General features: G+C 39.2%; 1 protein-coding gene across 4 annotated transcripts in view; it reads right to left on the bottom strand.

Annotated features, from left to right (window-relative positions):
• Positions 1 to 16,694, bottom strand: part of LOC108428651 (neuronal PAS domain-containing protein 3) — a 282,989-nt gene that overhangs the window by 220,423 nt on the left and 45,872 nt on the right. For 3 of the 4 annotated variants that reach the window (XM_017699797.2, XM_017699798.2, XM_037542027.1), the window contains exon 2: positions 737 to 835. The exons of the other annotated variant lie outside the window; for it this stretch is intronic. In XM_017699797.2, the coding sequence (XP_017555286.1) occupies positions 737 to 835 (99 nt within the window). The remainder of the gene's footprint in view (positions 1 to 736; positions 836 to 16,694) is intronic. 4 annotated transcript variants of the gene reach the window in all.

The raw sequence follows: 16,694 nt of genomic DNA, 5'->3' as shown, positions 1-16,694 counted from the left end.
GGCTAGCCTTAATAAGCCTATTACATATTGGATTTTTCTTGGCATGAAATAAGTCATTTGAACTGCTGTTGCTCAGAAGCAATAATACTTGTTTTTGATCAATTAACTATGTCCATGTGAAATGTGAGGCGAATTAGTCACTCTGGTTTAAAAATGCCAGTGATGCAGTTCTGCTTCTCAGATTTATGCCAAATCAGTCCATTAAAATAAAAATTACTCTCGCGCTGCATGTTGTATTAGAAATAGGAAATCTGCGGTCTCATCTGTCTGAAATCTGAAAATGGCTCATATTATACCAAAGCAAACAAAACCGATTAACAAAAATCCACTGTATTAAAAGCTACCATCAAGTTGGAACAGATGTCCCTTAAGCCATAGGTTGATGGAAAGCACAGAGTAACCAGTAACTCTCAATTAGTTACAGTTAGTAAAATAAAAATGGCAAAATAATTCTCAACTTAGTTAATCAGTGCTTTTCACTGGTATATAAGAGTAAACAACATATGAATATATCTTCATATCAGTTCTATTACAATTACTTTACAACTACTTCTATAGTAGCTTATGTAGTGTGTATGTCTGCGTATGGTCAGTGTGTGGTCAGTGCAGAGAAACAGAGCTCATGCCAGACTGTGCTGGCTGTCACAGATGGTGTCATGTGAGGCTGAGCTGAGCTCTATTGGCTCTGGCTGGCCACAGGGCAGGGCAGTGAGAGGGGGAGAAGGGGAGGAGTTACCATGGTGATGAGGTATGTTGTTGCCCTCCAAGGTGAAGTGTCTTGGGCCTAGTGGCTGAACAGGAGCTGGCATTAGCTGGCCTCTCCCAGTAAGGGTCGCTGTGGAGAAATGTGGAAAAGCTCTTAAACGCTATACTGCAATGAAGAGCTGGCCTGACCCTTCCCAACCTTCACACAACCACACAAACTTCAGCACATCAGAAACTAGATCTTACATCACACTTATCAAGTAATTCAATTCACAGTAATGAATGATGTTAGAATGTCTGTCTTGTTCAACCAGCTACAATTATGAGTACATCTTTGAAAGTATATTCAGGCATTTTTCAACTTAATCTCTATCTGCTGAATATCGTTGACTACTATGGACAAAGTTTTCTGTGTACATAGAAAGGAACAGAAAAACTGCTGACTTCACACTTAGTTATACTACCATTTTGAAGTCATTTTTCTGTTCTTTTCTAAATACATGTATACCTGTCAAAGTCATTGTCCATGGCAATCCACTGTATGCTATAGATGCAGAAGATTAAGTTGAAAAAATTCAAGTATTTCTTAAGACACTGTAGACATCCTGGTAAAACAGTAGGCAAGGTGTTACATCATAAACCACAGGCAATATGAAATGAGAGGTGGATGGAAATGGTAATGGTAACGTGTGATAATGGTGGATTGTGCATGTAACCAAGCAGCTGAAGATGAACCACTGATTTATCTCACCAGCTAACAGGACCAGTAAAATCTAATAAAATATGAAACTACAGAATGTTGAATTTCATTCTTTCATCTCTTCATATAAACAGCAAAAACAATACATGCAATATACCCTACAAAGAGTTCACTGAAGAAAAAACAGATGTAACAAAAACAAACAATATGCAAAACTCAAATTGAACAATATGTTTGTTTTTCTAATGTACAAAGTAGTTATATGTAATTACTTCATTTAAAACTACTTGAAAGCTCAAAATGACGCAAGTTTGCAGAGTAAGTGTGCAGACTGAATCAACGGCTGCCACTAAAATTTTTATTGGTTAATGAAAACAGGAGTATTTTTCAAATCTGTGGTTTAACCGCAATAGATATCTTTGCCAAATTTTCCATTAGAGACACATGATTAGCGACCTCGACGTTTTTCGTTTCGTTGCTGTGGAGCTGATAGCAGTGGTGTAATTATTGAGCCTGCTCTAATCTCAGTTCGCTCTCATGTTTCTGTTACATGTATTCAGTCCCTGCACTCACACACTAAAGAGCTTTTATTGGTTAAGGGCCCTTCATGGGACACTATGAAACAGTAGAGGCTCTTAGCAGAAAACTGATGTGTCGCTAAGGAAAGCTTTAACAGAGACAGACTGATATTGGTCTGAGGAAATTCTCCTCTACATGATCACTCTTTCGCCCTGAGTTTGATGTCATGCAATTTACAAACTTCTGCATTGCTACATGTCATTTTGTACAATATATTCTCCTCTAGGTACCAAGAGTTCAATGTACTAAGCTTTTTGCACCAGCTTCAGGCCAAAACAGACCCATTCTGCTAACGGGTTCTGTACAAAACTACTGCATAAGCCTGGGTGTGCTGTCTATTGGGAGGATGTGGGAGGATCTTGCAAAAACAAGGTGGAGATTATGGTTAGACAGTATGATGGGCAGAAAGTATCCCACAGTATTTAAAAATGAGGGTAATATTTAAAAATTATGATGTGTCAACTGTCTGTTCCATATCTGAAGAGTCAAATGAACGCACTTCACTCATTTCTATTTTGGAGGGCTCACTGATTGGTGCTGTGGGAGGTCACCAATAGTGCTGATAGAAACAGGTAGAGCACTACTGTAGTAAGCAAACTTCAGGTTTAAGTTCAATGTTACACTATACTTATAAATTATATTAAATAAAACTGCACCATCAGCAATCTCCCTCAGTGGCTGTTTTGTAGCTGAAAGATACGAGGTAAAAAAGACTATGCTGTAATGTTAGCTGAAGTAACAGACCATTACCATTTCTCTGTTTATCTAAAAGAATGACTGCCTTTCTCTGTATAAACCTCAAGCCACATGTGTCCTAGTGTGGCTTCTGTGGCCTCCATTTGGCTACAATTTCACATAGTAATGGCAAAATGGTGAGTAACACAATCAAAAGTTGAACAGCGGATTTACTGGTGTGGAATTTTTGGACATTGCAGGACAAATGTGAGGTGGCCTTAACCATGATAGCAGCTCAGCAACGACTACACACATCACAGAGCACAATCGATTCCGGCTTCACTTAGTCACTTAGACTTTACTCTTTCAAATATTCTCTAAACTGTTAACATTAGTTAGCTGGAGTCAAGCCTGTGTTGTATGGCACATTTAGCCAAAACACTACATATTACAAAAACAGGAGAACAGGCTCAAAGTCAGATTTCTGTCACGCACTTGACTTTTTCTTGAGGTAACACTTGTTGAAGCAGAGCACAAGTTAGTCAGAATCAGCAATATGACATGGCAGAAATCCGCCACGCTTCACTTCTAACAATGGCAGTAGATGCAGTAGTTAGACGGAGTCATGAGCCTCAAACACCATTTAAACTCTCAGGACCAGACATGTGGGAAGACTTGCGGCAAAATATGCTTCAACATGGCCACAATACACACACATGGTCTGTAGTATAGTTTCACAAACTCTATTTTCTTAGCTTTAGTGAAATAACACACCTATAGAATGTTTTGGCAGGAAAAAAACAGTATTAACAGTATCACTGTTATTAGTGGGTCAGGCTATGTGAAGTTTGTGTGATAAGCTGCAGTCTATGGTAACAGAATGTTAAATTCAGTTGTGTGGTGAGCACATACTGTGGTCAATCAAGACACATTTTGTGCTGCGCATGCGTTCAAATGACCATCTTGCCCAGATAGTGAGGTATGGGCCTGTTTCCCTAGTATCATCCTGAATGAAACTGCCTACATGGACGTGTGCTCCCTCACATGCATATGTTGACACACACACACACATAGCACAAACACACACATAAACCTCCACATCCCTATACGGGCTTATTTTGATTTTGTTGCAAGGCTGAAAGAGGCACTGCATATTGCAGACAGCGACGGAAGATTTGGTCCATTTTTCAAAGCCGACTACATTACCCCTGTAGCAGGCATTCTTTTGAAATCATACCCTTTTTTCCCCTGCACATGTTGGGGAAACTAATCCGCGCCTGGTGCATTGTACTCCATAAAATGCTCCGATGTGGCCTTTCCTGCGATTTCCAGGGAATCGAGTGCAGTGATTGAAAACGTGTCAGCAGGGTCTGCTCGGCCTGCTCATACAAACAGGCTTGCTGACCCCAGCGCTGTTCCAACAGTCAGCCCAACAAGCTCTGAATGCGGACTGAGTCGAATTCTAGAGGCTGGGCCGGGGGCCGCTGAGGCCCAACAGCATAGTCGCCCCAGCACATTCACACGCACTCATCACTGAGCAGAACACACACACACTCACACCGCTGCTCAGCGGCTCACTAATAAGCGTTAGAGGATGGTTATCCGACAGGATGGATGTGTTTCTGAGCAGAGCGGCTTGCTCCACAGTGCAGGGAGAGAGCGGGGCGAGTGAAGTGGGGGGGAGAGAATGAGGTCTGCAGGGGAGATGGGAGTGGATATTCTCCATCTCTGCTATTCTAACAGCGTTCAGTGCACATTCTAACAAAAGCTGTGCGAGCTCACTGGGGCTGGATCACAGCGCCGTTAGGCCCTCACTGAGACACGTCAGGTGAAAGGCCAAAAAAGTCTCACTCATTTTCACAAATAATCAGGTGATAGAATCTAGCACAAAAAACTTCTAGTGCTGGATCGCTGGACTGATACGAGTTCAGAAGAATAAACAATGCTGCTGAGTCAGCACCGCGTGAGCAGAACCATCTAGGATGACAATCAGATTCAGATGCTTTATTACACCATTTTACAATGGCTTTTTACAGCATTTTACACTCCTTTGCATCATCATTATGGAAATGATGTATTGAGGCTTGAAAGCAATTAAAACATCTGCAGTGTGAAACTGGTTTAAAGTACAAACAACCACTTGCAACGTCTGCAGTGTTGTTTTGACTGTGGTAAAACTAGTCACATTTCATCAAACCTGTTTAACTAGCTGCATAAATGTTCCAACTTTTCAAACCACATATAAGCTAGATCTTATAAAAACTAATATTGCATATTTCTTGAAGTATCACGATATTATGCTTTTGCAGTATCATCCATCTCATGTTCACTATGCTTTTAAATTACTAAACATACAAAAAAACTGTATTACTAAAATACAAATATTTGACCACGCAGACACTAATTTTGATTGGGGCAATAAAATTACGAAGACATCCTTAGTTAAGAACACCCTCCTGCATAAAAGCAAAGGTGGTCTGGGTGGGTGGAGCAAGCTCTTGCTGGTGTCAGAGGAGACACACTGACAGGATGTTAGCTCTCTAGGCTCTGCTCCTAAGCGGTGGCTTAATAAGAGTGGTCAGGCTGAAGAGGGGAAGCATACAGCCCTGAGCTTCAGGCATGTTTATTGGCCTGCTATATTGACTGCTGGATTGGGTGGAGGGGCCGGGTGCTCTGATTTACGCCGGCTTTTATCGATGTCATCTAGAGGAGCAGGGTGACTGACATTTACAGGTAAATCCTCCCATGTGAGAGTCCATTACAATAACATGGTGTCTACCCTCAGCCCCCAGTCCAGCAGGTCCGGGGTGACCACCGCCCTGACACCCACCGTAAATCTACTGCCTGTGTGCCTGCCACTTGCACCACACGCTTGATTCTGCGCTGGCCTCAACACTGACCGCTTTACGAACGGCTTCTGCAGAAGATAAACACTTCAAAACTGACACCACAGAAATATGAAAACTTCACACATAACTACTTCATATAACAAAATACCTGATCGGCAGGCTGACTCAATCAAACCGTAGAATTGTAGAACATCTAAGGAACTGAATTTTTGCAGCTCATCGAAACAAACAGAAAAACTCTGTTGAAAGTTTGAATTTGAACTTTGAAGTGGTATCACATTTGTGTTTATAAATAAAAGTGAATATATTTTATAATGATGTTGTTGTGCACACAGTTTTGGTTTGCAAATACCTTTGCGTGTGAGTTTTTAAGCACACAATCACAACCACTTCCCCACTACGTGTGTAGATAGGGAGGTTAGCCAAATGTCAGTGTTTCCTACCAAAGTCTATATATGTTGACTTTACTCTGTTTGACTGAATAGAATAGCGAGATATAAACATTAATAAAGTGATTTTTTTTTTTTAGAGAGACTGTATTGTCACACTGTGTACTCACTGCCCGGCTTTTAGTTTGACTGTTTTTCTTTGCTCAGTACTCGGTGTGCCGTGTGCTAATTTGAATGAAACAGCGTTAATGAATAGAGCATTTCATGTAGCACAGACTGAGTATTTTCGTACACTGTAGATATATAAATCATAGGCTTTGTCTGTACATAATGGTCTGTACAAATGAGTCAACAAAGAACAAGATTTCTAAAATCACACCGTGTGTATGTAGCTTTAGAGGACGTTTAAACCAGCCAAACAAAGGACTTCAGACATAAAACTCCACAAGCCTTGCATGTGATTCCTGCTGTTACTTACAGGTGTACAATGCTTTTCTGATGAGGGACAAAACCCACTCTTCTCCACAGCAGCGCTCCTCGATCAAAGATATCTAATGTAGCATAGCTAGCTAATTCATGTCATTTAATTTAATTTAAGCTAGGGTTTAATGATTTGACTGCTAAGGTACATTGCACTCATTTGCACTAACAACCACTTTATCCTAAGTAGGTTACTCAGTATGGTATCAGACTCTGTAAAGGCGAGTACTAAAAAGTATGTACTCACACTCGTGCTCAGTGTCAAAAAGCAGTATTGATGCATCCCTAGTCAGTACACTTGAACAGCAAACCAAACAATAATAGTATCCCTAAATCTATAACCGTTAACCTCAGACTATTGTTGCTTTGAGAAGAAACAGCTGCACAGAGGCTGTACATCTGTACTTGTTCGGTTTGGTAGCTTACATTACTTGATAAGGCATGAAGGAATGTAAATGGAAACACAAAGCTGAGCCTGTGATTGGCTTTCACACAGTTCCACAGAGAAGACACACAACTCATTTCTCTACACCTCAGAGTCTGACAGAGATCCAACATATATATGCATCACTCAGGACGTTTGGGTGTTTGGACACCTCAGAGTGGCACATCATTCAAATTTAGCTGTGTGCTGTGTGTTGTGTGAGGGGGCAGTGGTTAGAGGGTCTCTGTTCAGTGCTGCTAAGCGGATGAATTATTAAGCGCATTCTGCTGCACCACATCAAACACGCACACTGAGAGATTCACTGCACCACAGTGACACAGCATCATGAGACCTGTACACACACACACACACAGCTCTGAAGTATAGCTGAGTCATAGGTAAGAAAGTCACATTGCAATATATTAGATTTTTATTTATTTTTGCTCTGTTTTTGCTAAATTAATACTGCAATATTTGAACAAAAAATGAAATGAAAAAATAAAGGAGTTAAAAATGTACCCAGATAAACTATTCCTAAATAAAGCATGGAATGGAAAGGGTGTATTTACTTCTGATCTTCTGAAGGGAGCTGCACAATATGAGCAAATATATATTACTATATATTATAATCGGGATATATCTTCCAATATATTATCGAATCCTTGGTATAAGGTGGTAAAGACTTTTCCTGTAGTAGTGGACGCTTTGTCCAAAACCTTTAAAAAAAGTCCATGTTAGCAGCCCCACTTACCAACAGACTGTAGTCCATCTGTTTCTCTGCCTACTTTGTTAGCTCCCTTTTACCCTACTTTACTGATCAGGACCCCATAGGACCACCCCAGAGCAGATATTTGGATAGTGAATCATTCTCAGCCCTGCAGTGACACTGACAAGATGGTGATATGTTAGTGTTTGTTGTGCTAGTACGAGTGGATCAGACACACCAGTGCTGCTGCAGCTTTTAAACACGTCAGCGTCACTGCTGGACTGAGAATAGTCCACCAACCAAAAATATCCAGCCAATAGTGTCCGATGTGCAGTGTCCTGTGACCACAGATGAAGGACTAGAGGAAGACCAACAAAAACTGTGCACCAGCAGATGAGCTATAGTCTTTAACTTTACCTCTAAAAGGTGGACTATAAAAAGTAGGAGTGTGTAATAGAGTGGACAGTGTATTTTGTGCTGTTTATATGTTCTGTTACCTGTGCTTGCTTGTGGCTTACTGCCATGAATGTTCTGACAAAACTCATTAGGAAGAATTTCAACCAGGTCAGCAGATTACCAAAATTATTTATGCTGCTTTTATTTATGTTGAAAAATGTGAATACCTTGATTACTTCAAATAATTAAAAAACATCTGTTGACTTGGCAGGATGCTCCCAGCACACTTGGTGTAATGATATCAACATGGTTTTGAATATCATAATTAAAATAATAAAAATAATAAAAGTAAGATTAAAAATGATGCTGTCTGTCACTGGAAACCACTGCTCACCACTGTTTAACTAGGCATCTGGGGTGCATTCTATCTATTTTGTATTATTAGATTCTATTATTGTATTATTAGATTCTATTATTGTATTATTAGATTCTTTGCATACTGTAAACTTCTCAGATTTGTATTGCACAAGATAAAGTCACAATCAGGGGATACCAATTCTGATACTGCAATCTTAAGTATCTGCCAATATCAATGCCAATCCAATACCATGTTTTTCCCTCTTCAGCAACTAAGCTGTTAATAATACATTTGTCTGGATCTTTGTCTGGATCTACTTTGCTTAATCCAGCCATCGTCAAACCATTAGATATAATGTTAGAAAAATAAGTAACTCAAACTGTGAAACAAATAATCTACTTCCCCAAAGGAAGAAATACACAGCCCATGACATAACTCAGTTATGCAATACTGCTGTTTCTTTTCTTCAAACAGCATCATTCAAACATTCACAATGAAATTTAAAGGGCAGCGATGTCTAATCTAGTGATTTTGGCCAGTATCAAACATACACTGAATATTGTGCAGGCACACCCCTAGTCACTATAACAATTCATCAACCATATTTTGTGTACTGTACTTAAATATGAAAAGAGGAGGAGGGACAGAAAAGAGCCCTGAAGAAGGTATTTTGCCTGCCAAAGGAATGTTAGCAGTAACTCCACTAACAATCCTCCTACATACAGTAGGCAGGAAATTTATTTGATTCATTGCATAGAAACAAGTTTAATCCATGAAAGACGCAAAAAAAATATTGTTACGGGTTTGAATTTCATTCCCAGTGTCAAAGTTGAATGGCATTAGGGGAAAAGATCTCTGAACTAAGGTCTTTTTTAAAGACTGGAGACTATGCACACTGCTGTTTGTATTGTGTTTCATCTCGTCTCAGTTTGCACAGGGTGATTCCAGCGTGCAGTCAGCACTCACAGGCACAAATCTGCAGCGCTGTCTCTGCTTTCAGCAGCAAGCAGTCAAATCCCAGCCTGTGTTTTAGTTCACATTAGGTGAATGACACTCACGCATATGCTTTGCTGAAAGTGCCAGAGGAGAAATGTGAATGATTCAGGCTTCAGTGTGTGTGTGTGTGTGTGTGTGTGTGTGTGTCGTCTCGCTGCTCATTGCGTAGGTGGGCGTACAGTGAGAAAGCAGAGCCTCAGTGGGCCTGTAGACTGACTCTCTGCTGTAGGCTATAGAGGGGAACATCTCTGATGTTATGAAATTGAGTGAAGTACTAATGACACCAATTCATCCACTACTGGAGCACTTAGTATATCATTGTTCTGACGTACTTTGAAAGCCTTGTGCCAAATAGCTCAGCAGCAGCCAGTGGATGAGGCAGTGCGTGAGTGCTACAAGACATATAAACTAAGGCTGCATTGATAAATTGAGTTCGATATATATTAAAATAAATAAATAAATAAACTACACTGATTCACATTGCTAGTTTGTTGCTTCTTTACACTTACATGTGGAAAGGTTTTCAAGCAAATGCAAAACTGCAGCTTATGTAGCTAATATACAGCTATACATGCCTGAGGATGCAGTTACATTCTGAAGAAATATTTAACAGTGCATCATTTTAGCAAAAATACATTTTTAGCATTTCCTTGTAGCTAGTTAACACAAGAGGTATGCTATCCAAAACCAACCTGAATGGGTTCGACAAAATATCAGGTTTTGGGTGGGGTTTGGGCCAATTTTTCATATACGACTTCAGATAAATAAAAACAAAGCTGGCTAAAGGGGAACTGTTAAAATCTCAATCGAGTTAGGGACGACTTCATTGTTGACACATTATGGCCTACTCGTTACATTAGATAAAAAGCACACTGATCACATACAGTAGAGCTTGCTACAGAGTTTTGAACTCTTATAGTATGAGAAAAGGGTCTCAAAGTTACAAGTACAGGTTGGGTTCGGGCTTCAATTGCATATGCAGAGTTCTAGCTATAGAGCTGTAATCAAGGTAGCTGCCTAATGAGCAAAAATGTACATATTTTGTCCATACTAACTACATAGACTTGTACACACTTACAGTGTCCCAATCAAAGGCTTGTTGTGAGCCTAAGAAATGGACTGTACAGCTTTTACCGTCTGTTTCGTATTAGATGACAAGTGGTTACATCAGAGCACAATTAGTCCAAAGTTCAATTCAGGTGAACGTTACAGTGGACAGTGAAGCAACATTAATTGTTCGCAGTGAAATCACAGATACCAAAACGTCCTTGTAAATGCAGCCTAATGCCATTTAGGTCATATACAGATATATATAAAAGCATATAAACAATTTTGCTGGGTTAGTTAAAAGCCTTGAGGTGAAAACGAACACATTAAAATGGAGCACTGACCAAAATGGAAGATTCCAAATTTAGATTTTTTTTCTCTCCACAGAAGCAGCCAGCACTAACCTTGGAAATGAGTTCCGCTTAAACACTTTGTAGAGGAGCTGATACGATCATTCAGCTTAATGTGTAACTCAGTGTAGAGATTCATTTGTGCTCTTTAAAGACAGAGGGATAAAAGGCAGAGCAAGCCTGCGTAAAAGGAGGAACAAATGATGCATAGATTGGAATGAGTGCTTGGGATGCAGTGTTGTGTCACCTGCAGTCAGACTGACCTTCATTTCTCCCCAATCAGGCTATTTACTCAGCGTGAATGCCTCTGTTTTACTGGTGTGGGACAAATTATCAGCACCATTATTTAACACAGACAGCAGGCCAATGTAAGGAGAAAGCCCTTTAGTCAGTACCAAGCAAGCAGCGGAGGTGTTCCTAACACAAACATTACCAGTTCGGCTGATGAAACCATGTCTGTTATATGGAACACACATGAATATTCATGATGACACAGACTAGCGAGCTAAAGCTTAGTTTAAGGTAAAGAATTGAGATACTGATGCTATTAATCAAAATAAGAACAAGTCAATGCAGTTTCATTCACACTAAATTTACAGAATTCTCTGCCAAATTTAGACATTAGACAGTAAACCACTAACCTTTCCTTAAGCTTACATCATGCCCTGAAAGTTGCATGCTCTGTGGATTTTAAGGGTTGTTGTTGAGTTTAGCAGATAGGAAGGCTGAAATATAAGACATACACTTAGTCACTGAATTAACTCAGTGTAAGTCATTTATTGTACATACATACGGTGAAAAAGACAGAGACCCCCTACATTTCCAGTTATAACGACCATTACTTGCAAGTTATTCATTTTTCAGTATCAAGAAAAACGCACAGAGCTACAGAAAATTACATATACATTAGCTAAATTATACGGAGCCTGGCTGGCAACATCCCATATAAATAAAAATAATGCGTGGCCACGACTTAGTAAGGCATGGGAATGAGAAAGATTAAGTGGCCATGACGGTACTGTATTACAGTTAAATTATTTTTTTTTTTTTAAGTTAAAACAGAAATGAGGATTTTATTTTATGACGCGGTAATGACAATATGTTTGTATGCCCTGTTGTCCCACAGTTTAGTGTAGAATGTGTTGACCAAAGTAGCCTTTGTTCAGTTGCAGCTGATCCTCGATCTGCAGTGCTGTATCAGCATTGGTTCGTATAGACCGAGGATTAAAATGAGCATTAGATATACGAGAACTGGAAAATTGTAAAAATGCCAGTTAGCAGAAGATGGTGAGGGCCAACAATCCACTTCCAACACTTTAATTTCATCAGTAATGATGACAGATAAACGTTCCAAGTAACAACAAGGCGACGGACCAATAGATGGGTACAATATCAAAAAACTAATCTTCATATATTTGAATATATGAAGAAATGTGTTTACTGAGTGTACTTTGTCCCAGTGGTCCCCCTCAACCTCCTAACCCAAAAGTTAAGCGGTTTCTGGGGGGAAAGCCTGCTAGCTGAACCTGCTAGCTCAGCCCCTGCAGAGGTGTACGGGTCACAGGCAGTGCTGCTCAATTAAGCCCCGGGCTGTTTGTGTGTGTGTACAGTAGCACTGTCTCCTAACATTCTCCATTATGTCTACAGTCCTCGCTGTCATATTTGATTTGCAGTAAGATGCAGCACAGGCAAGTAGATCTGTGCGACAGTCACACACAGCAGGGGAGAGAGATAGATGGAAAGAGAGAGAGAGCAAGCGATGGAGATGGAGAGAGAGAGAAATAAAGATTTGCACAGAAGGAGACTGCACAGACTTTTGTCTTTGAAATGACTTCCAAGAGCTCCACGACTACAGTTGTTGGCATTGTGCTGTTGCACCAAGGCCTCAGCATCCTATTAATGAGACCAAAAGAATAGCAATTACGCTCTATTACTTTAGAAAAGCACCGAAAGTAATTGATACACTGGAGCCCAGCCAAACAGCTTCTGCTCCAATTAGAGCATCATCTTCTACTGCTTTGTGTGAATATTTGAGGGCAAACATCTCACACCATTTGCATGAGGTGTCATTTTACTGCCATTGATTAGAAACAGGGGCGAGCCTCAGCCCCCATAAACAGCACATAAAGTAAAACATCTGGTAATGCATTTCCAATATTATGTATGTATTTATGCATTACTGTGTTTATGCATGTCAATCAAGGGGAGGGATTTTTCTTTCAGCTAGAAACACACAGGGCACATCAGTCAAAAACGTTCATATTTATGCATTTACGTTCATGGCCCAAAATATCTGTCACTGCATTCAAAATCAAATTGTGTTGAAAGGCAAGATTATTAGGGACTGGGGGGTTTCGGAATGACAAGCTAACAAACCAGAATGAGCCATATACGAGTACTGTAGGTAATGTACAGTATGTCATTACCTCAAGCAAATATAAATAAATAAATAAATAAATAAGTCAATAAAAAGAAGATGAAAGCTGGGATAGCTGAGGTTACAAATGTTATCACACACTATCTACATTATACTATTCAGTAATAATGTGTTTATTATGGTGTAGATTGAATCATTACAAATATAGAAGCTATTTTTGTTGTTTTAGCCAATATCTCAAGTTTTTGAGGAAGCAAAATGTTATTAATGAATAAATAATATACTGTAATGATCTATTTATATTCCTTTTTCAAGTTATCTACTTCAATTACTTGTGATCATCACATCTCAAATACATGGGAATTAATTCAATTCTTCTTTCTCAATGTTACACAGCTTTCTCTGTCACTTTAGAATCATCTACGGCTCTGTTCATCTTCATTTTGACACATTTCTACAAATTAGAAAATTTGATAAAATCTGTTAAGTGACAGAGTAGCAGAATCTTAAAAAAAAAAATCATGTATAATACACCTTTCAATTGGTTTCATAATTTTGAAGGAAAAAAAAGTATATTACTGAAAACAGATCATTTTTGGGCAGTAGCATATAGAAAACTCAAACTGAGTAAAGAAATTATATTTTATGTCAGAGAAACCTCCACAGCAACAATTCCACAAGTGTTACGGTGTTGTGGAGACCCAGAAGACTAAATATGCATAGTTTACCCTAACCTGAAAAGACTGTAAGACAAAAAACAGCACTGAATAGGTCAGCAGAATATTGATTTCCAACTCAAGACATTAAACATCTATTATAAGGCAGTTAACCCGTTTGCTTATGCAAATGTAGCGCAGGGGATTGGTGTGAAACAGCAACGCTGACAACAAATAATTTAAATTTTACATGTAATTGCAGGTTTCTGATAATACTAGATCTGGCTCAGCAGAATACAAGTAGCCTAGAGGTCCAGAATAAGTCTCCCTGCTCATTTTGTTGACAACCTTTTAATAAAACATGCCACCTCAAATTCTTCTGAGACCTACAATTTCCACCCCCCGATTTGCATTGCTGGTAGCTATAGTTCTAAAAATATGCCAGGCAAGAGCTGCGCTAACCACAAGGTCTGCAACTCACCTTAATTGTGGATTATATGGGGGGATTTAGAGAGAGAGAGAAAGAGAGAGAGAGAGAGAAAGAGAGAGAGTGAGAGAGTTGGTGGCCCAGGGCACAAAAACCAAGCAAACATGGCAGATTCACAAATCTGACAGCTGCTTTGATGATTTGTGGAACTTTGAGGGCTTGAGTCAAAACAACATTAGGACCAAGAGACAAACCTCTTTTGGCATCCAGCTTCCACTGTTTGTGTATTATTTACTCTAACTTTCCTCTAAAGCTTATCACCTGACAATTATGTAACACAGATACACACACATACATCCTAAGGCTGTTACAAACCTCTGCATGTTTGATCTTTGACACCTCAAATCAAGTTTTAAGCGCTAAACAGCACAGCTGTGATCAATTAGTGAGTGTAGCCGCTAGTGAGGGAAGCTTCAGTGTTTGGCAAGCGCTGCTTGCCCTCTGGTGCAGGGTGGAGCGGGGCTCTAATGGGACCCAGACGCCACGCCTGTGCTTCCTCACACAGCCATGCGTGTGTGATGAACTATGACTCTCTGAGTCTGTCTATTGTACGTACATGGGAGGAGTTGAGAGTAGTATGAGTTTTTGTGGTTCCTGTCTGTATCACGTTACTTGTGTATGTGTAATGTGACAGAGAGATAGGAAAGAAGTGTTAGAGAGTGAGTATGAGTGGATGTATTTATCCACAGTGTATCTGTTTATATGTGTGAGTGAATGGCTGTATGCACAGTGCTGTGCAGAGACCATTGTTATTTAATTTCCAGTAAAAACACCTTTTTAGCACAAGTTATTCATTTTTAGGAGATTTTTCTGAAGAGATTAGATAAGTCATTAGGTAAGATAAATCACTTAAGGGGAAAGTCAAACAAAAGAAATGGGACGTCTAGCAACCGTGCAAAACCTAGTAGACCATCAAAACTGTCACTATCAGATAAACAGTTTTTAAAACTTTCATCTTTGAGAAACAGGAGAAAATCAAACTTCACTCTTGTTTCAGATCTGAAAACATCCACAGGTGGTTCTGTCCATTCTTCCACTGTGAGAAGACAACTCAATACCATGAGTGAAAGGATGTGTACCTGTCAAGAAGGTCTTACTGTAAAAAAGAGTAAACATCTGAAATTCAAAGAAACAAGCTGCTGGTGTTCTCAGAACAATGGACTGACCAGTCCAGTGTCCAGACCTCAAGATCACTGAACCTATCTGGGATTACCAATTTCTAAAACTACATTTTGGAGGCAGAACTTCTTCAAAAGCCTTAAAGGAAGTGTTCCAACACAAATGAAGCTGTAATAAAGGCAGAAGGTGGACACACCAAATACTGAACCATGTGAAATAACATTTAGTTGTTGAGTTTTATGTAATTTTCTGTTAAATATATGCTGCTGTGCCTGATGCTTAAAAAGGAATAATTTGTACTCAGTGGCCATTCTGACTGGAAGGTAAATAAATAAAGGGTGGTCTCTGACTTCCACAGCCCTTAACAGTTAGCAGTATGGAATTAGAAATGGTGTACTAGTATCAATGGGTACTGGGTTGACAGCAGCAGAAAAAGCTGGATTGGAATAGATATAATTAATCAGATCCAATCCCATAACAAATCTATCACCATAGAAATAAGGATGAATGATGCACAATCTACTAATGACACTAAAGCTGGAATGAGCTGCTACTTAGTGCTGATTGTTTGCAAGCATTGTGTTAAAGCAATGTGGCTGCATTCAAGAGCATAATTAACAAAACGCCCAATCTCAGACTACTTTTAGATGTTCATATTACGTGAATTTAATAAAAAATAGCTAATTTTTAGTTTCAAATAGAAAAATATTGGATCTGTATCGGCCTCAGTAAACACTCAAGGTTTTACTATCAGTATTGTAAAAAACATGGAATCGTGCCGTCTCTTATTGGAATGAATGTTTTCAACAACAAGAAATCTCGCTGCAGATAAATATATAACATGATTTTAATTTTCCAGTTTACAAGTTTCAAATAATTAGTAGAAAACTCGGAAAATCTAAAACAAACAAACAAACAGTTTTGGACTGAAATGATTCTGGCATGTAGAGGACTCAATTCTTTTTATCCAATTCTTTAGTATCCAGACTGCTTCCTATTGAAAAAATGAGAATCAACCTCACAGCAGATAATTTTACCCAAAAAGAAAACCTATAAATTACTAATTAATTAATTATTAATTATTACAGTATATTATTTACCATATATTAAGTTCTGGGTCTCAAAATACTAAAATACCATTTGGTGTCTAATTTGTAATATTTAAAATGGCAGTACATAAAATAATAAAAAATAAAATAAAAAGTGTTTTTTGAATGGTAGTGTACGTGTGTGTGTGTGTGTGCGTGTGTGTGAGGAGGAGAAAACTCCAGCCAGTGTCTCAGAGTGTTGACACAATGATGAGGTGGGTTGGCAGGCTCCTGACAGTCAGCCCTGAGAGACTGCAGCAGAGACGCGAAGATCACAGCCCTGACCATTAACCCTCCATACTTACACTACAGC

The sequence above is a fragment of the Pygocentrus nattereri genome, chromosome 10 (assembly GCF_015220715.1).
Source record: "Pygocentrus nattereri isolate fPygNat1 chromosome 10, fPygNat1.pri, whole genome shotgun sequence".
NCBI classification, from domain to species: domain Eukaryota; kingdom Metazoa; phylum Chordata; class Actinopteri; order Characiformes; family Serrasalmidae; genus Pygocentrus; species Pygocentrus nattereri.
Note: the sequence above shows the minus strand (reverse complement) of the source record. Positions and strands in the feature narration are given on the sequence as shown.